The sequence below is a fragment of the Apteryx mantelli genome, chromosome 7 (genome assembly GCF_036417845.1).
Source record: "Apteryx mantelli isolate bAptMan1 chromosome 7, bAptMan1.hap1, whole genome shotgun sequence".
NCBI lineage: Eukaryota > Metazoa > Chordata > Aves > Apterygiformes > Apterygidae > Apteryx > Apteryx mantelli.
This window is the reverse complement of record NC_089984.1, coordinates 7037543-7061780: the sequence shown is the minus strand read 5'-3', so window position 1 is coordinate 7061780 and position 24238 is coordinate 7037543. Positions and strand designations below refer to the sequence as shown.

General features: G+C 58.7%; 2 protein-coding genes across 2 annotated transcripts in view; one reads left to right on the top strand and one right to left on the bottom strand.

Annotated features, from left to right (window-relative positions):
* The first annotated feature begins 607 nt into the window (after window positions 1-607).
* On the top strand, window positions 608-10187 carry LOC136992437 (prosaposin-like). The gene is made up of 13 exons (XM_067299588.1): window positions 608-668; window positions 6492-6625; window positions 7361-7435; window positions 7524-7649; window positions 7725-8045; window positions 8215-8268; window positions 8632-8751; window positions 9037-9114; window positions 9223-9406; window positions 9486-9649; window positions 9750-9830; window positions 9920-10039; window positions 10152-10187. Exons 1-13 carry the CDS (start codon window positions 608-610, stop codon window positions 10185-10187), a joined length of 1554 nt encoding a protein of 517 aa, XP_067155689.1.
* Window positions 10188-11474: 1287 nt separating this feature from the next.
* The window catches only part of CDH23 (cadherin related 23), a 224650-nt gene continuing 211886 nt past the window's right edge, over window positions 11475-24238 (bottom strand). The window contains exons 48-68 of the mRNA XM_067299722.1: window positions 24011-24235; window positions 23409-23578; window positions 23052-23189; window positions 22638-22757; window positions 21895-22072; window positions 20834-21045; window positions 19513-19707; window positions 19154-19264; window positions 18864-18993; window positions 18326-18589; window positions 17908-18069; window positions 17145-17401; window positions 16265-16362; window positions 16011-16131; window positions 15536-15615; window positions 15127-15167; window positions 14785-14845; window positions 14492-14621; window positions 14008-14130; window positions 13687-13800; window positions 11475-12612 (exon numbers count right to left, since the gene is read on the bottom strand). Coding sequence (XP_067155823.1) covers window positions 12289-12612; window positions 13687-13800; window positions 14008-14130; window positions 14492-14621; window positions 14785-14845; window positions 15127-15167; window positions 15536-15615; window positions 16011-16131; window positions 16265-16362; window positions 17145-17401; window positions 17908-18069; window positions 18326-18589; window positions 18864-18993; window positions 19154-19264; window positions 19513-19707; window positions 20834-21045; window positions 21895-22072; window positions 22638-22757; window positions 23052-23189; window positions 23409-23578; window positions 24011-24235 — 3254 coding nt within the window. The 3' untranslated portion in view covers window positions 11475-12288. The remainder of the gene's footprint in view (window positions 12613-13686; window positions 13801-14007; window positions 14131-14491; window positions 14622-14784; window positions 14846-15126; window positions 15168-15535; window positions 15616-16010; window positions 16132-16264; window positions 16363-17144; window positions 17402-17907; window positions 18070-18325; window positions 18590-18863; window positions 18994-19153; window positions 19265-19512; window positions 19708-20833; window positions 21046-21894; window positions 22073-22637; window positions 22758-23051; window positions 23190-23408; window positions 23579-24010; window positions 24236-24238) is intronic.

Genomic DNA, 24238 nt, shown 5'->3' with positions numbered 1-24238 from the left:
TGTAACTTCTCTGCACTGGTTGGAGGGAGTTCTTGCTGGAGCTGTTTGATATCAGGCCTCAGTGCTGACTTGCATTTTCACATAGCTTTCCCTTGTCTTCTGTCCTTTTGATTTGCTCTGGGATACACTTTCAAATGCTTTTAAGCAAAGGACCTGGCTGCCTCTGAATAAAACATTAGAGCGTGTGCTCTAAATCTACCTGGTTTGTAACATCTGTGCACCTAAAACTCTTAAGGGGATGATACCTGCTGTGGGATCTGTTCAGTGTGCATGAAGGAGCTTGGATTTAGGCTTTGCCCAGGGGTTCCCCAGCTTTGCCCCCTCTTAACTGCGAGGAAAGGTGTACCTGCTTTGAGCAGCAGGTACAGGGCTGAAGCACTGTGCAGCAAAGTCTGGCTGTTTTTGACCTGCTGGGAATACTTGCTCAGGTCTGGTCCCTCCCTCCACTTACTAGTGATGACTTAAAATCAAGGCATAAGGAGAGGGGTGTGGTAATTGTTGTGTGTAGGTGTCAGGTCTCACTACTTCACCTGACAGTTCCAGGATTCCTCAGTCTGGGAGAAGCACGGGAGCGTAACCAGCCACTGAGGACTATCTTAGGAACAGCATGGAGAACAAATGGAGTGGCTGGGTGTTGATCCTTTCTGTTTGCTTGGGGTCCTATCAAGGTAAGGTCAGGCTTGGGGGTAGGACTCTTTCCTCAGAGGAGAGCTCAAAAAAACCCTTCAAACCCCCAAAGCTATTACAAATTCTTCTTGGATGTATCTGTTGCCTCTTAAAAGGTCAGAAATGCTTAAACTGAGTAGCATACCTTCTTATTCCTCCATGATTTTGCAAATTATGCCAGAGGAAAGCTAGGATACACCTTGTGCTTCAACTCTTGTCCACCTGGAAGTGAGTATTGCAGTTTTTGCCCTTAAAGGTAATCTTAAGGGTAGATAATGTTTTGCGTCCTTCTGTCTCTGGACAGTGAGGACTTGGACCAGCCAGCTTTCTGTAGGGGATGGGAGGGGTGTTTAGGAAGGGGGAGGAAGGAAGACAAGTTTATGGGGCATCGCAGTAGTGGCGGGAGAAGAGGGCTGACTTGTCTGCTGCCCTCTGCGTAGGGACCTGGCTGCATACAGAGGATCTGGGAGAAATCACTTTATTGTACTCCTTCCACAACGGAGGAAACAAAATGCTGGCTAAAGCTGCCTGTCTGCTCCTCCTGCGAGTGCAGGAGTGTAGGGAGAGGAGGCAGGAAGCTTCCTCTGCGGTTCAGGCTCTTTGCACTCCGTAGCATTTGTGTCTGAGCTCTTGTTAGGATTATCTGATTATTGCCACGTACCCAAGTGCCTGCGGAGAACTCTCGTCGCTGGGGCTTTGGGTATTTATGAGCAAACCCTGCCTGCAGACTGCTTATGCCTCGCCATCCCCCAGATATCTCTTCCGATAAGCATAACAAAGCTAAAACCTGGTTCATCCTCTTCCACTCCATAGGAAACAGCTTGGGAGGAGCCTATTTCTGACCCGTGGTCCTTGCTCCAGGGAAAGAAATTGGTGATTCTCTAGCAAATTCCCTTGGGGGGAATCTATGTAGCCCCCTTGTTGTAGGCATCCCCCCCTCCCCCCAAAAAACCAAACCCACCTTTTAAAGGGAAGAATGCCTTTTGCATTCCGATTACCCCGGCCCTGCCTGTCAGACGCCTTGGATGTGAACCACCAAAATGCTGGGTTTGTGGTGGAAGAGTCGTGACCGAGAGCACGTTCCCTGATGAGGGGGAAGAAGGCAGAAGCGCTCAAGCCAGCAGCAGGAAGATCAGGAAAGGTCACCAGCACTTGGCATGTCAGTCCTCTAGGCAAACCTGCCCCTGCAGCTCATGGCTGTTCTTATTTCCACGGCTCTGCTGTGGAGCGCAGTTTGGCAACTTGCGTAACGTCTCCATGCAGGAAACTGGTGTTCTGGCTGTGGAACTGGTGGGCTGGTTACGAGCAAAGATGGTTTTGTCACTGAGAAATGCTTTCATGCTTTCAGGTTCAGGCAGTAGCACCGAGATCCTGCTCTGGCTTTTGTGATATTATGCTGCATGCGTTTCTGCACATCCAGTTTTAGCTGAATCCTAATTCTCTTAAAATGCACTGCAAAAATACTTCATGGAATAAGAAAGTGTTGGTAAAGAGAGAATAGGTGTTGTACTTCAGATGTACAACCTATCAACCCAGTGAAGAGCAAAGCTTGGACGGAAGGGGGAGCAACCAAGCAGTTAGTGATAGAGATGCCCAGAAGAGAGCTGAAGCCTGCAGGAAAAGTTGATTTGCCCTTAGAGGTTTTTTTGGGATCCCAGCACAAATCCCTCATATGACAGCAGGGCCTTCTATCCATTTGTGATACTAGCTAAATTATTATTTTTTACTTGCTAGAGCTTTTCTCGGCAGATAGTGGAGCCTCCGACTCCTCCCTGCGCTGCCGCCCTCCCCGCGGGGCATGCATCCGTACTGTTTAAGGGAAAAGCAGTGTTTTGTGCATCGCTTCCTTGCACGGCTTGGGGAAGGTGGGTCGCCGAGAGCAAGCTTTCCCGCAGCCAGGCCGAGGGCGTGCGCTGATTAGCCGGGAACCGGAGCGGCCGGGCCCACGCCGCCACCCCCGGTGCCTTACGTCATAACCTGTTTGCCAGGCTTTGCAGGCTGGGCCGACGCGGGCCCTCTCCTTCTCGCCCGGCGACTTTGTATAAATCAGTCAGGCGCTGTTGCAGCCGCACGAGATCAAAAGCAGCTCAGCGCCCAGCTCCCGGAGCAAAGCTCCTCCAGCGTCCTCGTAACTCAGGGGATGGGGCAACGCGGGCTTGCTCAAGGCAGCGGCGGCGTGGGGCAGCGCCTGAGCATCCCTGCCTAGCTGGGTGCTCCCGGGTCCTCCCAGGGGCTGGCTGCAGCCCGAAGCACTCACGCTCTGTCCTAGGGGCTGGAGGAAAACAGCCGCGGTTCTTCCACCTTCCTGCGTTAGTGCTTCCTCTTGGATCCCCCAGCGTTCGTCCGCGCGGGCTGCATCAGGTTTTGCTTTTAAGTGAGACTTCGCGGTGCGCTGGTTGCTCCGGTTGCCTGCCCTGTGGCGACGGTTTCCACCTGTGGCAAGTTCACCCTGCTCTGAGCAGAGCCGAGTCGCTTTGGCTCAGGACTCTGCCTGGATGCAGCCCTTTGCACGTGTTGCCAAAGTTTCAGCTTAAGCCCCGGTGCTGCTTTCGCAGCAAACTGGGCGCAGAGCTGGACGCGGGGCTGGAGCAGAAGCCGAGCAGGGAGTCGCCCAGAGCCAGAAATGTGCAGGCCAAGGGCTTTGGTGGGAATTCAGACCATGTGAAACTCTTCTTCAAATGCTCTCCCCGCGGCATTGCTGGTGGCACCTCTTCCTTGTCCTTGACAGCGCTCGCTAAGCGCGGCCTTTAGTCTCACAGCTGTTCTGATTGATAGGCGTCTCCTGACCTGGATTTCATAACTTCCTCCCTCTTCAGCGCTCCGCGAGGGCCGTTTCCGCGTCTCGCGGCCGGGGACTCCCCAGCCGGCGCCGTGCGCTTGGTCTCTGCCGCAGCGGTGCTGCAGAGGAGCCCTCCTCATGCGTGCCTTTGGGTCGGGCAGCACGTGGGGCTGGGGCGACACGCGTGGTTGCGCGCAGTTGCACGCGTGCCGAAGGGCTTTGCACTTCCCAGCTCTTCCTCGTAAAGGAAGGCGAGGAATTACGCCGGGAGAAGGCACCTGCAATCGCAGCACGCTGTTTGTAACCCCTTCGCTCGTTAACCGCTATCTCGAAGGATAAAGCGGTGGCCTAATCCAAATTAAAGTGGCGATGCTTTCAAGCACTGATCGTATCTCAGAGGACACCAGAGTTTTTGTCGCGGGGAGGTGGGAATAAAGTCACGGGTTGAGCCAAGGGCGCGCTTGGCCGCTTGGGAAGCGCCGAGCCCGCGTGCCGCTCGCCGGAGCCGGGCCGCTCCTGCCGAGGCTGCTGTAATTACCGGCGACGATGCGAGGGGCTGATCCGAGGCGTTTCCCAACCGGGGTGCGGGCTGCTGGCTTTCCTCCTGCGCCGCGGCGGGAGGCTTCTCCTGCAAACTCCCCCGCTGCGCCCCACGTCCGCGCAGCAGACACCCGGGCCTCGACGGACGGGCGGGCGGGAGAAGGGCGGGAGAGGGAAGGTGGTGCCGGCGCGGGAGTCCGGCGTGCCCGGGTAGCGGGAGGGTCACACGGCGCCTTTGAACCGGGGACGGGAATTTCTGCAGGGCCTCCTGCTTCCCTCCGGCTCCGGTTCGCCATCAGCCCCCAGGCGGTGGGAGTTTTCCTATTCTTTTAACTTCCTTGAAGCTTGGGAAGAGCCCAGATCCTCCACGGTAGCCGGGCTCCGCAGGGTGCCCGGCGCAGTTCGGGGTCTCGGTTTGCCGTGCCCCACCAGCCCAGGCAGGCTTGGTGCCGGCTGTGGCCCACGGCACGTCTGTCTGGTGCTCTTACATGCTGCTTATCGAACACTTTTATGATTTTTTTTTCTATCCTAGATGCCGCTTTCAGGGGGAGAGCTCATAAAAAAGTATTTTCATTAAAACACTAAAAATTGCGTATTTTTCTGTGCCACCCGGTTTTCCTAAATGAAAGCCATCCCGCGAGAAAGAGTTGCAAACCCTGGCAAATGGGAACTTGGAAACAGGCCCCACGTCACAAAAGAGATTTCCCTGTTTTGGACTGGCTTAAACGTTAACCAGGCTTGACAGGTCTGGCACCGCTCTCCAGCCCGCACCTCCGCAACCCTGAAACGAGGGCAGCGGTGCTGGCCGGGCTGGGACGGTCCCCCCCCAGGACAGCTTCGGGTTGCGACACCAGGCGCTGTTTTATCCCGGCTCCTCATCCAGGCAGGGATTCCCCTCCACCTGCCCTGACAACAAGCCGATCGCTGCTGCGGGAACTAATTTGACCGCAGGAGCGTGGGAAAACGGAGCCTCTGCCCTGGCGACCCGCGCGGGGTTGCGCCCACCTCGCCGGTGCGAGGTCCCGCGGGAGCCGGCGCCGCGGCCGGGAGCCCCGCGAAACGCCCTTCCCTTCCTCCGGTTTTTTCCCTCCCTGGATGCTGCCCCTCGCCTCTTCGGCTGCCTTGCCAGTCCTGTTTGTCCTGATGCTGGTGCCACGGCAAAAAAAAAAGAAAAAAGCAAAAAAACCACCTATCAGCTGATGAGGAGAGTCAGGAATCTCGCTGATGGATAGGTGTGTGGGACGCTTTTCCATGGGAAACCGGCGTGAGTCACTCTGCCCCGGGGGCGCTGCGCCTGCCCCGGTGCTGCAGCAAGAGCGATGGTGTAATTCGGGTTAAAACGCACCAGAGGGTGAGGTGCTGGGCCAGCACTTTTGGTAGCGGGCGGGGGCCGTTTGGGTCACCTGGGAACCCTATTCCCTGGAAATGTGGCTTCGCTCCGAGCTGCGGCTGCCCGGGGTGGTTTATAAGTCAAGCCACCGACCCGAGTTGCTAATTGCCCCCCCCCCCCCGGTGCCACCGTCCCGGCTGGGGTTTGCAGCCGCTGGGCTGCGATCGCTAACACGCTCGGGTCCGGCCGCCCAGCGCGCAGGGAGAACACGCCGTCTGCGCGGCGCGGGAAGCGGCGCTGCTCAAGCCCGACCGGCCGGGAGCCGCCGAGCGACTACCAGGGCTGGCGCGCGGGGCCGAGCCTTTGCACCCGCAGCCCGTGCGCGCGTGTCGCAAGAGCAGCGCGCTGTTTATTCAGGGTTTTTTTTTTTTTCCCGTAAGCAGGCAGCTCCCCAGGGCTGCCACCCTCGTGGCCGGAGGGCGCTGTGAAGCCCCGCGCGATGCCCCCACATGCATGTGGTTAGCGCGGAGAAGGAGTCGCTGTTGCACGTGTGCGCTGGGCTTCAGCAGCGTTAACAGCAACCGCTGCAAGCGGGGCTTTGGGGAGAGAGCAATCCCCCCCCCCCCCCCCTTCAGGGGATTCCCTTAGGAACGTGGTAGCTGGCGGTCTGCTTTGATTTGCTGGGCACGAGGGGGGTCGGGGAGGGAAGGGGCTCAGGATGGGGCTTCCTCCAGGCTTTGCAAGTCAGCACCAGCTCCCGGGGCAGCAAACCAGGCCTTCGCTGGAATTAAAAAAAAAAAAATTAACCAAAACAACAGCCACCCTATTGCAAAACCGGAGCGTGACTCACAGCGGGAGGGGTGGCAGGCAGCCTGCCGGGCAGGGCTCCGGCGCCGACGGATCCGGGACCAACCCGAAGGCCGTGGGGAGGCCAGGGTGCCGCGGGAGCAGAGCCGCATGGCCGCCGCTTTCCTGTGGTCGGGGAGCCCAAATTGCCCCAGTGCAAATGCCCAAAGCAGCCGGGGAGGTTGGGGGGGGGGGGTGACCTTTTTTTTTTTTTAAGTTATCCCTCCACTGATAAAAGTTGCCCGGAAGACGAGCAGCCGGCGGGGCCGGGGCGCGCGGGGGCCGTGGTGGGGGGGGGCCGTGGCTGACGCCGGTGTGCTCTGCCCGCAGCCGGAGCCAGCCCCCTCGGCGGGAAGCCCGCGTGCGGCGAGCGGCCCCAGGACTGGTGCCGGGACGCGCGGACGGCGGCGCGGTGCGGGGCGCTGGAGCACTGCCGCCTCGCCGCCGGGGACCTGCCGCTGGGGGTAAACGGCGGGGCGGCCGCGGGGCGGCGGGCGGGCAGGCGGCTCGGACCGGGGGGGGGCAGCTGGGGCTGCTAAAAGCAAAAAAAAAAAAAAAAAAAAAACCACAATTTTTGTCCAAGGCCTAACCATGCTGTTGTTCAGTTTTGCTCAAATGCCAACAAAAACGTTCTTCTGGTTCTTCAGCCCAACGCCTTTCCACTTATGAAATGTCCAAACATTTCAGTGCCATCCTTCTAAAAGCTTCCCCCCCCCCCCCAACCATTTTTGGGAGCTCCTTGGAGCCAAACCGTGCTTCAGGAATGGTTTTGGAGCCACAGGGCACTTTGCAAGAAAATAAATATTATATTTAAAAAAAAAGCTCTCTCGGCAAGTGCTACACGGTTTCGCTGTGCCTGTGGCTCGTCCTCATCCAAAGTCCCCAAGCTAAGGGACGCCTGACGGTCACAGCAGCAACAGGCAACCCGAGTCCCTGCCAAAAAGGCGCGTTACTGTGGCGGTCGCTGTTGCCAGGAGCGAGCCCAGAACGAAAGGGACACCCGAGGGCATTCCCGCGGCGCGGATGGTTGTGGGGCCACCCTCTTTGGCAGCGGAGCAACGTCCACCGGCGGCAACCCGGGCCCACGGCGGGCACCACGTCGTTGCCTGTCCCCCAAAAGCCCTGGGCGGGTGGGAGGAGGCAGCCGGGGCTTTTTTGGGGCCAGGGGTGTCGCCGACGTGCGCCTTCTCTCTCCGCAGAAGGGCATCCCGTGCCACCTGTGCCAGGTGGTGGTCTCCGTGGTGGGGAAGATCCTGCAGGACAACTGCACTGAGGTGGGTGCCGGCCCCTCCGCCCCACGGCTCCGGCCGTGGGGGGTGCCCAGCCCTAAGCCTCCCCCCTCCCCCTCGCCTTCCCTCCTAGGACAAGCTCCGGGGCTTTCTGGAGAAGAAGTGCCAGTACCTGCCCTTCCAGGACTGGTCGGTCAAGTGCAAGAAGATGGTGGACACGGGCATCCTGGTGCTCACCCAGCTGGGCAAGCAAGTGCTGGTGAGCGGCGGGGGCCTCGGCGGGGCGGGTGCCGCGTGGGACGCCCGCGCCCTGACGGCCCCGCTCGCCCCGCAGTCGGACCCCAAGGTGGTGTGCGGGACCATCAAGCTGTGCCAGCCCCGGCAGCGCCCCGCCAGCGCCCTCGAGTTTCGGAAGCCGCCGGCGTCGCCCGGGGACGACTTTGCCCAGCCAGCCGCCCCCTTCGCGGCCAACATGCTGCCGCCGCCGCTGCTGCGGCCCCAGGACCCGCGGGAGCGGGGGGATCTGTGCGGGGACTGCGCCCGGCTGGTGGCGGCCGTGCAGGGCCAGATGGACACCAGCGCCTTCGGCGTCCAGACCTTCGCCGCCCGCCTCCGCAGCGAGTGCGAGAGCCTGGGGCCCCTCCTGGCACCGAGCGTAAGCGCGGCCGCCGCGGCGAAGCGCCTCCCCCCCCGGCACTCACTTTGGGGGGGGGGGGGGTTTTTTTGCAGCGCGGGTGTCTCTTTGGGGACACCAGCACTGCGGGGGGGGGGGGGGGGGGGGACGACGCACGGGCTGATGCCACGCGCCTCTCTTGCCTGCACAGTGCCAGCGCTACCTGGCAGCGTACTCGGACATGGCTGCGCGGCTGCTCCGGCACATGGTAAGCGGCAGCGCCCGGCGTGCCCAGCCCTTCTCCGGGGGGGGCTGCAGCAGGGCAAGCCACGGCCCCCCCCCCCCCCCCACCAGGCCTTTTACCCAAACCCGCTATGCACCAAGCAGCCCGGCTCGGGGAGGGAGGGGGCCCTGCATTGCAGCGGTTTGCATCACCGGGGTTGGACCCTTTTTTATTAAAAAAAAAAGGGGGGGGGAAAAATGGATGGTAACTGCTCTCGTTCTTGTCTTTTCTCCTTCCGCCTCCCGGCTCCCCCCCCACCAGCAGACGGAGGTAAGCGGGGGTCAGGGCGGCCCCGCGGGAGCCTCCGTGGGCTCTCGCCGGGCGGCCTCATCCCCCCACGTGCACCTCTTCCCGCAGGACCCCCAGGAGCTGTGCGGGCTGGTGGGCGCCTGCGCCTCGCCGGCGCCGCTGGCCCCGCTCGCCGAGAAGGTGCTGCACGCCCTGGGCGCGCTGGACCGCGCCGCGGTAAGACGGGCCTGGCCCCCTCCTCGTCGCCGTCCCGCCGGCTGCGCCGAGAGGCAGCCGGCAACACCGCGGGCTAAAAAAGAAAAGAAAAAAAAAAAAGGATTTTTTAACTTTTTCCTTTTTTCCCCTCCCTCCAACAACATCCCAATTTTTTCACGGCTGCAAATCTCTTGTCGCAAGAAAGCGGTGAGGGTTTGTGGCCGCGGCTCACGCACGGCCGAGCCTTCACTTGCGACGGCTTTCGCCCCGCAGGAGGAGGAGGAGGAGGAGGAGGAGGAGGAGGAGGGGGCGACGCCGCTGTGCGAGGTGTGCGAGTTCGCCGTGAAGGCAGCCGAGGGCCTCCTGGAGAACAACGTGACCGAGGTGCGCGGGGCGGGTGGGTGGTGGGCGGCTGGGGACCGCGGTGCACCCCGCGGCAGGGCTCCCCGTGCGGGGCCGCGCCGTGCCAGCCGCCCGCCGTCGCCCCGCCAGGAGCAGCTGGTCAACGACATGGAGAAGGTGTGCTACATGCTGCCCCACGGCGTCATCGGCCAGTGCAAGGACTTCGTGGACTCCTACGGCAAAGCCGTGGTCATCATGCTGCTGGAGGCCACCGACCCGCGGGCCGTCTGCACCATGCTGCGGTGCTGCCCCAAGGCGCCGGCGGCCCGCGCAGGTACGTCCGGATGGGGGGGGGGGGTTTGGGGGGGTCCGCGCGCCCCCGAACCGCCGCCGACGGCCCGTCCGCGCCGCAGGGGCCGGGGCGCTGGAGCGGCCGGCGGCGGGCGCCTTCTGCAACGTGTGCCAGATCGTCATCACCTACTTCGACAACGAGCTGCTCAAGAACGAGACGCTGTCGGAGCTGGGCGACATGCTGGAGAAGGGCTGCGAGCTGCTGCCCTCGCCGTTCACGGGGCAGGTGAGCAGGGGGACACCCCCCCCACCCCCCCACCCCGCTCCGGGAGCCCCCCAAAAAGCGCTGCTCCCCCCGGCTCGCCTCACCCCGCTGTGCTCCGCAGTGCGAGGCGCTCGTCACGCAGTACGAGCCGGCTGCCGTGCGGCTCCTCGTCCAGATGATGGACCCCACCTTCGTCTGCACCGTAAGTGCCCCCCGCCCCGGGGTGTGCTTCGGGGTTTCTTTTTTTTTTTCTTTATTTTAATTTTCCCCCCCGTCGCTGCCGCGATGCAGAAGCTCAGAGCGTGTGACTCGCCCGAGGAGGAGGAGGAGGAGGAGCGCCTGGGCGCCGAGCCCTGCGCCCGGGGCCCCCGCTACTGGTGCCGGAGCGCGGCCACCGCCGCCGCCTGCGACGTAAGTGCCCGGGGCGGAGGGGGGGGCGAGTGCCCGTGCCCATGCCCGGCCAGGCGCCCCGCTCACGCCGCCTCTCCCCCTCCTCTTCCCTTCCCTTGCCTTCCTCCCGCAGGCCGTCGAGCACTGCAAGCAGCACGTGTGGGGCTAGGAGCCGCGCCGGGCGGCCGGGCTCGCCGCTTCCCCCCCCCCCCCACACCCGAAACCTGCCAAACCAGGTTAAGGGAGTTTGGGGTTGGTTTTTTTTTTTTTTTTTTTTTAAGCCTGGGAATTCAGCTTGTTTTTCAAAATCCCCCCCCCCCTCCCCCAAAAAAACCCTCTCCAAACCCTCCTCGCCCTCCGGCTATGTGCGGGGCGAATGCCCGCTGCGCTGCATCCCTGCGCGCCGCAGAGCAGCCAGCTCGGGCATCCCATCCCCATCCCCCCTGTCCCCCCGGCCCCCCGGCCGCAACCCGCGCTGCAGCAGCCCCGGACGAACGCCGAAGCCCAGCGCCCACCGCGGCGCGACCCGCAGCAGCTCCTCGGCCGCCGCGACGCCGCTCCCGCGCTCCCGCGCGACGGCAAGCTCCACGCGCCCGCGCGGCCTCGGCGAGCCCGGCCCTTTGCCGGCGCTGCCCGCGGCCCTCTCCCAATTTGGGGGGGGGGGTGTACAGGGCGGGGGGCAGGGGGGGCTTTTTATTTTTTTTCCAATCGCCATTTAAAGAAACCAAGTGGATTAAATTTATCTGCAATGCCTGGCTTTGCATGACTTTCGCAGTACACTGATTTTTTTTTTTTTTTTGGGGGGGGGGAGGAGGGAAACGGACGGAAGAGATATAGGTTGAGTAAGAGTTAAAAACATATATATATGTGTGTGTATGTATATAAATATATATATATATTAAAAAAAAAAAAAAAAAAAAAGAGGCACCAGTGCCTTAATTCTGCTATTGCGTCGGGACTGCTACGGCGCGGGGTGCGGGCAGCCTGCAGGGAGGACCAAAACGTGCTGCAACAGGCCTGCCGGGGGGGGGGGGGGGGGAGGGTTGGGGGTTTGGGGGTGCCCTTGCTTCCATGCAGTGCGAGGTCGTGTCCTGACCCCTGCAGCGGGGTCCCGCTCGACGCCTGGGGCTTTCTTAGGGGTGGGTCGCTGGAGACTGGAGATATATCTATATCTATATCTATATCTATATCTATATATATATCTCAATCTATCTATCTATATCTATCTATCTATCTATAGATATAGATATATTGATAGACTGATATAGAGATATGGGGAGGGGGTTAATATAAATAAAATGAGGTGGTTTTTTTATTTTTTTTTTGCATTTGAAAAGGCGGTTTGGCCCCGGGCCGTTGGATCGCGTGCGGAGAGCGAGCAGCGGCCGCCCTGCCGCGGGCGAGGGGCACGCGCGGGGCCCGGCAAGGATGACAGACAGGTTAACCAAAGCCATAGATAGTGTATTTCGGATTCCCGTAACAGACCGGTCCCCCAAACTCTCCGCAAGGTATTGTCGGAAACAAACCAACGCAGACGCCAGGAGGAAAGAGAAAGGAAAAAAGGAAAAGATACACACGAACACTCTACAGTCAGAAACCCCAGTTACTGTCAGTCTCTCGCTTTTTTTTTGACGTCGCGCTATGTTTTGGTAAAGCCAGCAAAATGGAGAAATGTCTTCGGGGTTTTTGTTTGTTTGTTTTTGTTTTTTGTTTTTGGGCTTTCCTTTCCGGAAAGGTGACGACACACATTAATGCCAAGCGGACCCGGCCCTCCCCGTGCCCTCGGCCCCGGCGGGACGGTTCGTCCCCGGCATGCATCTCGGGAGGGGACAGCAGTGCCACCGGCTCGGGGCAGCCTCCAAGTCTGCCGGCCTCGAGGCTGCGTTGCCTTCGGGTACACCATGCCTTGGCCCCTGCCCGGCCTCCTAACAAACACTTGCATTCACTTAGCTTTTTTCCTTTTTTTTTTTTGCTTTTTTTAAAAAAAAAAAACTTTTTTTTTTAAGAAAAATAAAAAAAATTTAATGATTCCATGATTAAATGACACGCGAGTAAAAGCAACCCGGTCCTGAGAGCCCTTTCCTGGAGCCGAGCTCTCCGAGGCGGCCGGGTGGAGACGGAGCGGCTGGCTCGCGCCGGCCGGCCGGCCTCGTGCCGGCGGGGCGGGGAGGGGGCCGCGCGCGCGGGCAGCTCTCGGCGCTGCCTCCTGCCCCCCTGCTGCCGCCGCGGCCTCCCCCCGCACGGGGAGCCCGGGCGCGCGCCGCCGCTGGTCATAGCTCCGTGATCTCCAGCGGGCTCTCCATGATCACCTCCCGCATCTTGTGCAGGGGGGTGGACTTGGCCGACTCGGTGCGGGCGTTGTGGTCGCTGTAGCCCCCGCAGTCCGCGGCCAGCGTCTCCAGGGAGCGGCCCAGCCCCTTCTGGTCGTCTTCGGGCAGGCTGTTGAGGTCGGAGGTGAGCAGCGTGCCCGTGCTGCCGTGCACCACGTGGATGCCATCGGGCCCTTTCAGCTCCACGGGCTGCTTGTGCCGGAAGCGGAGGCTCCCCTGGCCGGGGCTGTGCTCCTCTTCCTCATCCAGGTCCTTCTGGATCAGCTGCAAAAGGCCCACGCAGAGATCACCACCACCGCCAGGGCCACGGGGGATCCTCATTTCCCCGTGCAACGCCCAGCGAGAGGGACGGAGCCTCCTCTTTTTAAGCAGCCTCAAAGCATCACGATGGGCTCAACAGCTACGAACGTCTCTAGCCGAATGGCTCGTTCGCTTGGAGCATGCACGGGGTCAGCCCTTCCCCAGCGCAGGCATGCTCCAGATGCCTGCACCGAGCCGCTTCACGCCTCCAGCAACCTCGTGCAAAGGCCGAGGGGGTATTTTGGACCCTGGCTGAGATTTGGTGATATGTGTGCAAACAAGGATTCTGGGCAGCAGGTGGAGAAGAAAAGGAGCGAGGGAAGCCTGGCCTCGGCTGGAGGGCAGAGAGGCTGAGCGATGCCACCCATCACACCGCTCTCCTCCGCACTGCATGCCCCATTTCCCACTCGGCAGAGGGGGAAGGTAGCGGGGAGGGGTTTCCCCTCTCCACATCAGCCCTCCTGCACCAAAACCCTCTGCCAGGGCTGCATCCCAGCCTTTCTGCTTCGAAGGCCTGGTGCACTGACAAGCTCAGAGGGGCAGAGGAGGACAGATGGCCTCATGTGCACGCAGGGACCTGCAGCTTCTCGGCCAGCCTCAGCAGAGCAACTGGCGCTTTGTGGCAATGGACACCCCACAGAGCAAACTCCACCAAGAGAGGGGTCCTCCATCGCGGGGTGGGAAACGCCGAGAGCAAGGGTGATGCATGGAGAGACTGGGAGGAAACGCTCGGGGTCGTGAGAGGTGGGGGGACGTGGGGAACCGGGGGAGGAAAAGAAGTGCCAGCGTGAGCAGCTTCAGTGAAAAACCAGTCTCCTTGAATTTGGGGGGGCGTTTTCCTTCAGAGCACCCCCGCGTGCCCATGGCGCTGAGAGGCGTCAGGAGAGCTGCCTGCCTACACGCGGCTGAAGGGCATCAGTGGGGCCGGCACACCGCGGCTGCCGGCGAGCGGTTCCCAGCCTGCAAAGGCCAGGAGGAGCCACTGCATCCCAGAGGGCACGGCACACATTTCCCCATGCCCACGCACACCCCGTCTACCTCCGTGACCGAGGACCGGTCCCCCAGACTGGCGGTGGCCTTATGCACCATCCGCTGGGCAAAGAGTTTTTTCAAGCGCATGTAATCATCCAGGACCACCTTCAAGAGAGAGCCCTGAGCGGAGCAGGGAAAGAGGATGGTTATCCAAGGGAGCACCTTTCGTCCCCCACAGAAGAAGTTGGCCCCATCCCGGCATTTCTTGGAGTAAAATCACTCTCCAGTGACGCTGCCGCTCCCCTGGAAGCAGGAGCTGTAGGAAACAACCCTGCTTCCCTTCGTGAAGGATGTCCGTGGCAGAGAGAGGGCGCCCACCCTACTCACCTTGATGGGCCCCTCGCGCATGATCTGCCCCAGTTTGGCAATGTTGTCGTACTCCTGGATGGCAGCCCGGAGGTAGCGGTCGTCTTCAGGCTTGGCCGCAGAAGGCTCTCTGCCGAAGGTCCCCTGAGAGAGGAGAGGGCACCTGAAAACACAGCGCGGGGAGGAGGAGCCTTCCTCTGTCTTAGGATGAAGGCAACATCAAGGTCCCCATCACCTTCCCGTCAATCCTTGCCCCCCGTGGCTAGCCCTGTGTAACTTCATTTCTCATTGCCACCCCTTGCACCAGAAGCTGAGTCCCCCCACGACAGGCTAAGCGACAGTCATCCCTGCAATCCTGAACCATCGTGACAGAGGACAATTTCCACTGCCCTGCCCCACTTCAGTCTCCAACAGCTGACCAGGAGCTACGCAGGGAGTTGAGGAGCAGGCCAGCGTGAACGCCTGTCCCACCCAGCTGGTGGGCCAGCCCGGGGCTGTGTCTCACATGGGTCCTGGCCGGGCTGTTCCACAGGTCGGTGATTTCGCTCAGGTTCTCCGGCAGGTCGTCCTCGTGCTCCGCCTGTGCTGCCAGCTCCATGTTCCTGCAGAAGGGGTCCAGCCACACGGGGTTGGCCCTGCCCAAGGAGGAGACACAGCCGTTAATGCAAGGCAAGAGCCGTGGGAGGCTGACGGTCCCTGGCCGAAAAAAGCCAGCATCCCTCGCACACGAGCAGCCTTCGAGCCCACGATATGACCCAATGTGCCACATAGCAAACCCTGGGAAGGGGGAGAACTCACCCATCAAAGGAATATTTGTTGGTGTTTGGCATATCCATGATGTCCATGAAGCCCCTGTTCCCTGCAAAAAGGCAGAGCTGGAGGTTGCATTTCTGCACGGCGGGGGGCACGGGTCAGTACTTCTGCACACCCACCCATCACCTCTAGCTGTGCAAGTTCACTCTGATTTACAGCCCGCTCTCACTCCCCGTGTCTCTCCATGCCCTGCAGCACTGGGTTTTCTCCCCAGGACCAGTGCTCACACTCTCTGGTGTGCAGGACACCCCTCGGATGTAACTCCTCCAGGTTGTTAGATACACTGCACTTTTTGTTTTTCATTTGGAGAACCCCAACATAGCTCACCTGTGGAGCCAGCCACTATAGCTTTTAATTTTCTTTTGTGCCTGCAAAATAAAGACACAGAGGAAGTTAGAGAAGCAATCAAGGTAGATGCTTTAAAGGAGAGAGGCATACAGATCTGCAATAATCCTGCAAACCAACCCCTATACACATAGCAAGCATGGCAGGGAGAGGTAATATTGCTAAAGCAACAATATACTGAGGGAAGAGGGACAATTTCTGAATCCACTAGCCCTTCCTTAGGCATTGCTTTAGGCTCTTTTAGAATATCAAGATCTCTGGAAAGGCTTTCCTGTGCTGTAACCAGAGGTCAGCTCGATGCAGTTTCACAGCTAGGATGCTGCCTGTTTTGCTCCCCGGCTGGGTCAGAGCAAGAGGGCAGCTGGCGGGGAAGAGCCCGGGCGATACTCACACTGTTCGGTAGTACCAGTTCATGAGGATGAAGAGCATGGCAGCCAGGAAGAGGAGAACGGCCAGCACAATAATCGCCATCTGGGAGAGACAGAGGGGTATCGGCAACATCTGGGACTGATCCAGCACCCGACTCTGGGCACCCGTGTGACATTAACTGGGGAAAAAGCTTCTCCAGACCATCAGGAAGCCATGGAGAATGGGAAGGGACACCACATCAACTGCTAGCCAGTGCAGAGTGCAACTGTGACCCTCTCTAGCTATGCCCAGAAGGCAGCAGGTCCCTGGAGAAATGCCCCATCCTGCTACACACCAGCACCTTGGAAATCTTCCTCTTTCCAGGGCTGCTTGGAGGTGTGTCATGGCAGGAGGTACATTTCCCTTTGACAGCAAGCCTGTGCGAGTGCGGCCAAGCAGCCATAGCATGAGGGACCACAAGGGCAGCTGGGGACACAGAATGGGGATGAGGCCGTTACCTGCAGAGCTGAGAGGTCGTCCGGCGGCCGGGCGGTGATGGCGGGCTGCACATCCAGCACATTGTAGTTCCTGAAGAGGTTCCTCAGCTGCTCCTTGTTCTCATCGATCATCTGAATTACCCTGGGAAGAGAAAGGATACAGGGGCTGATGGGAGGCTCCTCACATTGCTCAGGCATGTCAAAATTAATGACATTTCCTGAGGACTATACAAGCCCAAAGAGTGGCAGGCCAGGCGAGGGGCTGGGCAATGTACCGCTCCACATCCAGAATCCGGTTGGTCTCCCTGTTCACCACGTGGATCAGCAGTTCTGTCTGCGCAAAGTTCACCCGGCCTTTCTTGTCGACATGGAACTGGGGAGAGACAGCAAGGTCTGCAACACCAGACAGGTGTCTGCTTCCAGAGCATCTCCTGAGCATGCCCCAAGGTGTGCTTGCATGGCAAGAGACCCTCAGGCCCGGCATGGGGCTGGTTTGGGCCCCTTCCACTAAAGACCTCCAGCCCAGGCGTCTTCTAGCAGGCTATCACGTTTCTGACAAGCCCTTCTGCAACCCACTTTCCCACTGCTCTGGCTGCTCACATCAAGGCAGCAGATGCCATTAACCAGCAAACAGGTGTTGCTTCACTGTAAAACAAACCTCCAAAGCCCTCCTTGATGTCTTTGTCCCCTCCCTGCAAAAGGCAAAGAAGTGCTCTCCAGCACGCCTGGCTACCATTGCCCGTGCATGTGTGGGGACAACCCAGTCCCTAGAATTGGGCTCTGGGGAGCCTCTGGTTTATACAGACAGTGCACCAGCAAAAGAGACCTTCCCAGGCAGCAGGTAGAAGGTTACCCTCCCCTCAAAGAAACCTCCTCTTTCCAGAACAAGGACATGATTTTGGCTCAGTTGGCCAACAATGACCCAAATGTTCCCTATAACTACCCTTAAACACAGCCAGGCTGTCCCAGGCAGCTCTGATCCCCATCCATGGCCAGAGAGAGAAGCTTCCTGCACAGACCCATAAAATATAAAGTGAAGGAAAGGAGGACGGCTCTCTTGGAAGTGGTCATGGTGGAAACCTTCTGGCTGGGTTTCTGTGTCAGGGTATCTCCTCAGGACAGAGCCCCAGTGAAGCAGTGGGTGAAGGTGGTTACCTGCACGTCATCCGTGTTGACGATGGCACCTGTGATGTTGGAAAGCAGGCTGATGAACTCCTCCTCGAACTGCCTAACCTTGTCAGGAATCTCATTGATGATGATTTTGACTCGCTGGTCATCTCGCAGAATATAAATCCCCACAATGGCTGTGTCATTGTGGCCCGCAAGGTCAGAAGCCATGATGTCCACGACAAAGTACCCAGGGTTGTAGGCTGTGAACAGGTCGAAGGTTCGCAGGATCCCATCAAGGGTACCTGGGGGGAAGGATGATAACAAGCCCAGGATTAACCCAGCCACTTTAAACCACTCACCTGAGGACAGGTAGGGTCTTGGCTGTCTTTGTGACTGGGCCAGGCAAAGGGGTGAGGGGCACTGCAGGTGCCTGGACCATGAGCCTGACGCTGCACTCTTTTTGCTCTTTCTCCTTGTGCCTTGACAGGGGGACCCTGATCTCTTTTAAACACCATTCACTCTCCCAGTAAAGGGCCCTGAAGCAAAACTTAAAGAGTAAAGGAAAAGGACATGGCGGACAGCTCTACATGTCCTTTGCAAAATCGAGTGAGGCCTGTGAAGGGACCTGAAAAACAAGACCTGGTGGACAACCTACTGCAACCCCTACAAATTTCCTCATGTAAAGCCAGCACCTGTCTTGTGGGCGAGTGAAAGAGGAGCGAAGGAAGGGTGGTTGGCTGTGCTGCCTGGTTACCCCGGCCATGAGGACACCTCTGGCCATAGCTCCTCCGGCACACAGGCTATGTACCGATGCTGAAGATATTGGCCACCTCCTCAGAGTCGTTGGAGTGCTGCTTGATGTAGCGGATCCCCAGGATGTTGTACATGACCAGGCTGTTATTCCCCACGTCGGCGTCCACGGCTACAACTCTGATGAGCTCTGAACCCACTTTGGCATCTGTGGCAACCCCTTTGAGAGAGAAAAGGAAAGGAGAGTTGGAGCCAGGCAGGGAGACTGCTGAAGGAGCCTCTCGTCCTCAGAGCCGCCACTGCCACACTGACTGTGGGCTTGGCTCTTCTGTCCTCCCTTCAGACCCTTTCCTGACCCCTTTCTGCACCTTCCCCAAAGCCTCCTTGGAGAAAACTATTTTTCCCCTGGAGCATCACCTGCTCTGGGTGCTCAAGACCAGAGCATGTGCCCCCAGGCGCAGTCTGGCACCCCTTACCTGCTGTGTACTCCGACTTGGTGAACTGTGGTGCCTGGTCGTTGATGTCGTCCAGGAAGATCCGCACCTCCTGAAGCGTCAGGTCTGTGCTGAGGTCCCAGGCCTGGGCCCTGCCTGCCCGGTGGCCCCTGGGTGGTGTCCAGTTCCTCTGGCTGGATGCTTTGACAATGATGGAGTAGTATGGCTCCTTCTCCCGGTCCAGGTCTCGCAAGACTTGCAGTGTCCCCTCCCGGCTCAGCTGGAAATTGCTCTCCTGGTTCCCAGCTGGGATGCAGAAAGGGGAGCCAAGTTAGCTGCCTTTTGGATTGGGATTTCTGAAGTGTCACTTCTCTTGCTTACCACAGCAGAAACCCAGCCCACAGCAACACAAAACGTTGGTGAGGGATGTGCAGGAGGAGGCTCAGGGCTGGGGAGGGCAAGGATCGACGGGCAGAAGCAGAGATACCCAAGGGACAGTGGCTGAGGGCAGCAGTCTCAGCCCTCCTCAAACTCACTAAGCTCCCTCCATTGCAAAGCAGAACCACGCACCCCATCTTACCTGCTATGAAGTAGTAGACGATGGCGTTGGAGCCCTCATCCGCGTCCACCGCGCCGGTGACGTTTCCCACCACGGTGCCGGGCCGCGAGTGCTCAGGGACAGAGAGTGCCTGGTACTGGGGGCTGTCCCTCTGCCAGGAGGTCCCAGGATAAGGAAAGGGAGCATTATCGCAGGGCAAGCAAACCACGGCACGTGCAAACCACTGTCCAGCGCACCCTCCCGCCTGATGCCTCTCTCGCCACCTTGGGCACCCCCAGCCCTCTGCCCCCTGCAGTGGCCCGGGGCCTTACGGGCGGCCGGAGGAAGAGGGGCTCATTGTCATCGATGTCGTCGAGCGCGATCTGGAGGGGCTGCATGGTCTCGTAGGCCGGCTGGCCCTGGTCGCAGGCCACGATGATCAGCTGCAGAGAGAGGCGAAAGAGCTGCCTTGGGCAAGGCCACGTGGCCAAACGGGGTGTGGAGACAGTGCTGAGACAGGGACGGAGGTGGTGGCTGGGCAGAATAGTATTTTGGGGGAATTTAGCAGGGAATTGGTAGGGGGCCCACCATCTCCTCCAGAAAACAGTTGACCTGAGGCACTTTGACTGGTTCTTGCTAAGTGGCTGGTGTGAAGTTTTCACTACTGCGGGCTTGCTCCCACCGTGCTTACATTGTATACTGCCTGCTTCTCCCGGTCCAGCCTCATTGCCGTCTGGATGAGCCCACTGACAGAGTCGATGCTGAAATACTCCCAGTCTTTGTTTCCTGCGCCAGTTTTTAGGAGATTGTACAGGACTGCGCCGTTGAGGCCCTCGTCTTTGTCCGTGGCGTAGACCTCGTACACGTTGGACCCCAGTGGGATTTCCTGTTGGCACACGAGCAGTCCGGACTGAGGGATGGCATTGCACCCAGGCTGGATGCTCCCTGTGCCTCTCCAAACCCCATCACACTGGGGTCGGTAGTGCCTACACACCACCCAGGGCTTGCATGTGTTAGCAGCGCGCAGCCTCGCAACACACTGCCCACGTGTCCCCGCCGGCAGTGCACCTGGCTCTGGGGCCTCGCTGCTCAGCTGCCATCTGGCTGCCACGGCTGCTCCCCAGCTCTGGGGTGGGAGCTACGCAGCCCAGACATGCAGTCCCAGACGGGAAATGCAGAGTTTTGCTTTCCTTCGGTTGGGCACGTGCATCGCGTGCACATCTGGGATTGGCCTGAGCTAAGCATGGCTTCTCAGAAAGGAGAAACTGTCTTAAATGTCAGCATTTCAGCCCTCATTTATAAATACACTCAGCACGCGCTGACCAACGGTTTCCCTATTTTGCGTGCTGCTGGAGTTTCTGTTCCCCAAAGCTGCCCTGTGAATCCCTATTCACTATCCGGGCTCAGGTGCACACGGAGAAGGGTTTTGTCAACCTTCCTGCCCCAAGGCAGGATTAACTCTACTCACATCACTCCTGAGAAGTGCTAGTCTAACTTCTAGAGACATTCACTGACAGAGATGCTATCCCCTCTCCAGATCCTCCCATAGCAAGTGTGACCAAAATCCTCTTGTCACATCTTAAATCTAAGCTTTCTTGTTTTATCTCTGATGGACACAGAGAACAGATTATTCCACTGACGGCTGCTTCTTAGGGGCCTAAAGATGGTTATCACCTCTTCCCCTCAGCTGTTTTCTTCTGGCTAAGCAATCCCCACACACAATCTCTTCAGTTGTGTTTCCCTGCTTTCGTTCCCACTTTTCTGCCCTAGACTCTCACCAGTGGCTCCACATCTTTCTTGATCTTGCTTTCTTTTAACCCTTCACAAAACCAAGTTTGGTCCCTGGCAGTGGAAGATGCCTGGACTATTCCTCCCTTCTGTAGTGAAAGGAAGCTGAACACCAAGAGTTGAAGCGGGGGCAGTGGATACTTCCAGGCAAAGTTTCGGCGTGCCATCATGCACACCCCTGCTGCTCCCACCTGGTGAGCAGACACCCCTGCCTCAGGGTTTACCTCCTTGATGTGCAGGATGGTGCCGTTGGGTGGGCGGACAAACACGGGACGGTTGTCATTAATGTCAATGACTTCAATGTGGAGCATGGTTGTCCCCCAGAGAGGGGGTCGCCCTTTGTCCGTGGCCACCACAGTCAGGTTGAACCTCTCGTAGGACTGCAAACGCCGCCGGGACGTGATGAGCCCAGAGTCTTTATTGATCTTGAAGGCCTCTAGGGACAAAATAAACACACCTCTGGCTCAGGACACTTGACAGCCAGATAAATTATGAGGTGGTATAAATCAGGAACCAGTCTGCCCAGAAGAAGAACACCCCTCAGCCATCCTTTGCTGGTGGGAAATCCCTGGCCTGCACTGTACCAGCCCTGTGACAACGGTGATGGAGCAGAGCAGCCTGCCTAAGGCCATTTCAGATCTTAGGGCATCATTTCAGAGCATCCCTGCTTGCTGCTGAGTCCCTCCCTCGGGGCAGCTCCAAAGGCCTCCAACCCCAGGCCATCTCCTGCTGCATTTCACTCCTGCCTAGGGCAACTACACCGGCTGGGACAAGGCAGTGGATCAGAGGGAGGTTGGAGGAGCTCATGGATCTCAGTAAAATTAATCTTCTGCCATTCCCCTGGGCCTTCCCCTCCACACTTATGCTGGCTTTTGCCTGGTTCCCACGCCCTCTCAGTGTGCAGGGCTATACTGGACTTCAGGTCCTGTCATTATGCATCCCTAGCCCTTTCTGGCTTTCCTCTAGGGCGTGCAGTGAGTTTGCTCCAGGACACAAGCTACATTTCTGTATGTAGAAAAGCCAGGAAGAGGCGGCTGGGGCGGAGGAGATCAGGGCAGAAGTCAATGCCTGGCTGCAGTATAAAGGTAGGCAAGGCTGTAACATGTCATGCCACGAGGAACTGGAAACTGCAGAACAATACTGAAAGCGGCTGCTCCCGGGAGCATCTAACCACAGAAGGACACGGGAAATGTGGCTTGGCCCACACATCCCCTCCAATTCCTCCTCTTCCTAACCTTGCATTTTCCCCCGTTCCCACGGAGGACGCCCCACTGCCAGTGCCTACCTGCTCCGGGGCCCTCGATGCTGTAGGTCACCACCCCATTGTCTCCCTCGTCCAGGTCTGTTGCGCTCATGGTGATCACAGATGTCCCTGCTGGCTCGTTCTCATAGACGCTGGTGCTGAACTGGCTCTTGCTGAACTGGGGCCTGAAGTCATTGATGTCCAGGACTGTGATCAGCACCTTAAATGTTTAAGACACAGCTTGGTGGGTTATTTGAGGCTGGAGATGGTTGTGCAGGGACCAGGCAACCGTACCCCTGCCGTGACCCGGACAGCACAGCATGCCTCTGCTGTAGGCCCGCGGTGCCCTTCCTGCTATTCGTTTCTCTCTGTTGAATGAATTCCTGTCTCCGACAATGGGAACAGCAGTGGCCCAGGGTGGAGGCCCATTCACTCCGCAGCTGGCCGGAGCACAATAGCATCCCCATCCCCCTGCCCCTCCATCCCTCTCCCTGGAGGGCTCAGTCTCCGCTGTGCAAAGCTGGCCATCTGAGCTGAACTGGGAGGTGCTGGGCGGCTTTGCACTGGAGCAGATCAGGGAGTGCCCATATGGTCCCCTTCCTTCAGGCCTTCTCTCTGCAGCATTCACCCAACAGCCCCTGTTTCTTGGGGCCTTCTGGTTTTCCTTCTTGCTAATTCCCCCCTAGAGCAAACCCGCTGGGGAGGAAAGCCAGAGGTTTGACATCTTCTTGTAGACAGGGCTGGACACCACTGCACGAGAGGCGGTGGGAGGAGGAGAGCCCTACCTGCACAGAGTTCTCCCGACGGTTACTAGAGACGTCCCCGGGGTTGTCCCTGGCCACAGTGGTCAGCGTGTAGTGATCCTTCTTCTCCCGGTCCAGGGCGGATAGGATGTAGATATCACCCTGTAGCACACGGAAACCTTCAGGTGGTTCTCGCCTGGCAGATCTGCTACTTGAGAGGGGACAGCAGGCGAGGCGTGGGGGCAAGGCTGTCTCACCTCCTTGCTCAGGCAAACAGCCTCATCCTGAGCCCCAGCACCCACAACAAGGCTGCGTGCAGCCAAACAGCCTGGGTTAGCACTGAATTCAGGGCCAGCCCAATGCTCCCCTTGACCGTGGCCACTGGGGGAGACAGGAGACCACCCCAGTCTCCTGTCCCTGATTTCCCCTCTGTTCCAGCCTCAGTTGGCTTCTTACCGTGTTGGGATTTATCCCAAACTTGCCCTCTCCATCCCCTAGACTGTACTGGATCAGAGCAAAACGCCCAGAATCTGCATCCGTGGCCTTGACCCTCAGGATGACCGTACCCAACGGGACGTCCTCAAAGACAGCTTTCTGCAAGCAAGAGGAGGAGACAGGACTGGTTGTTTCATCACTTGCTGTTTTAGTAGAGAAAAGGAGTTAATACTCAGCTAACGCAGACCTTCAGTGAAAGCATGAGCTTCAGTGGGCTGACCATCTTTTTCAGAGGGTTCAAGCACATACAGAGGGAAGAAGCTGATCCTCTGAGAGCACCCAGATCTGGGTCCATTTTGTCCTGTCAGCCCAGCTCACCTGGTAGGACGGCTGGCTGAAAATGGGATTGTTGTCGTTGACATCCACTATCTGAAGGTACACGGGGATCTCGGCAGATCTGCGGGGAGAGCCGTTGTCTGAAGCTCGAATGGTGAAGTTCAGCCACTGCACCTCCTCGTAGTCCACTGTCCTGTTGGCTATGACCTTCCCTAGAGGGTAGCAGACACCTGCTTTGAGAAACCTGCCCCAGATCCCCTCCTGACAGCATTATCACTGCACAAGACGAGGCTTCATAGCTGTGATGGCCTCGCTGGAATAAAGGAGTCTCTTCTGCCAGGACACAGGAGAGAAATGAATTAGAGAAATCTCTCTATAGGGTAAGTCCCATGGACACTTACTGAGCTGGAAATCAGACACAGCACCTTCACGGAGGTGCACATCTACCCAATGCTGTGGTTAGACAGTTTTTGACATCAATATTATGCCCTCAAATGCCAAATCCTGGCCAGCTTTCTTACAGAAGGAATACAGCTTGACCCTTTTAGGATTGGGCTGTGTCAAGGGGCCGTAGTCAAACTCACCCCTTTCCCCTGTCTTTCTGACAGGGCTTAGGGGACTTACACCTCTCCCTGCCCACCAACCTGCCGACTGGTCTTCGAGGCAGGCGTAGCCTTCCGGGGAGAGATTCAGCAGCTCGTAGGTGATCTGCCCGTTGGCTCCTTTGTCTGGGTCCACTGCCGAGATGGAGATCAGCGTGGTGCCCTGTGTGGCTCCCTCCAGGATCTTCTCAGTGAAATAGGTGGCCCCAAAGGGGCGGAAACGGGGCGTATTGTCATTGACGTCCAAGACATTGATGGTCAGCTTGGCTG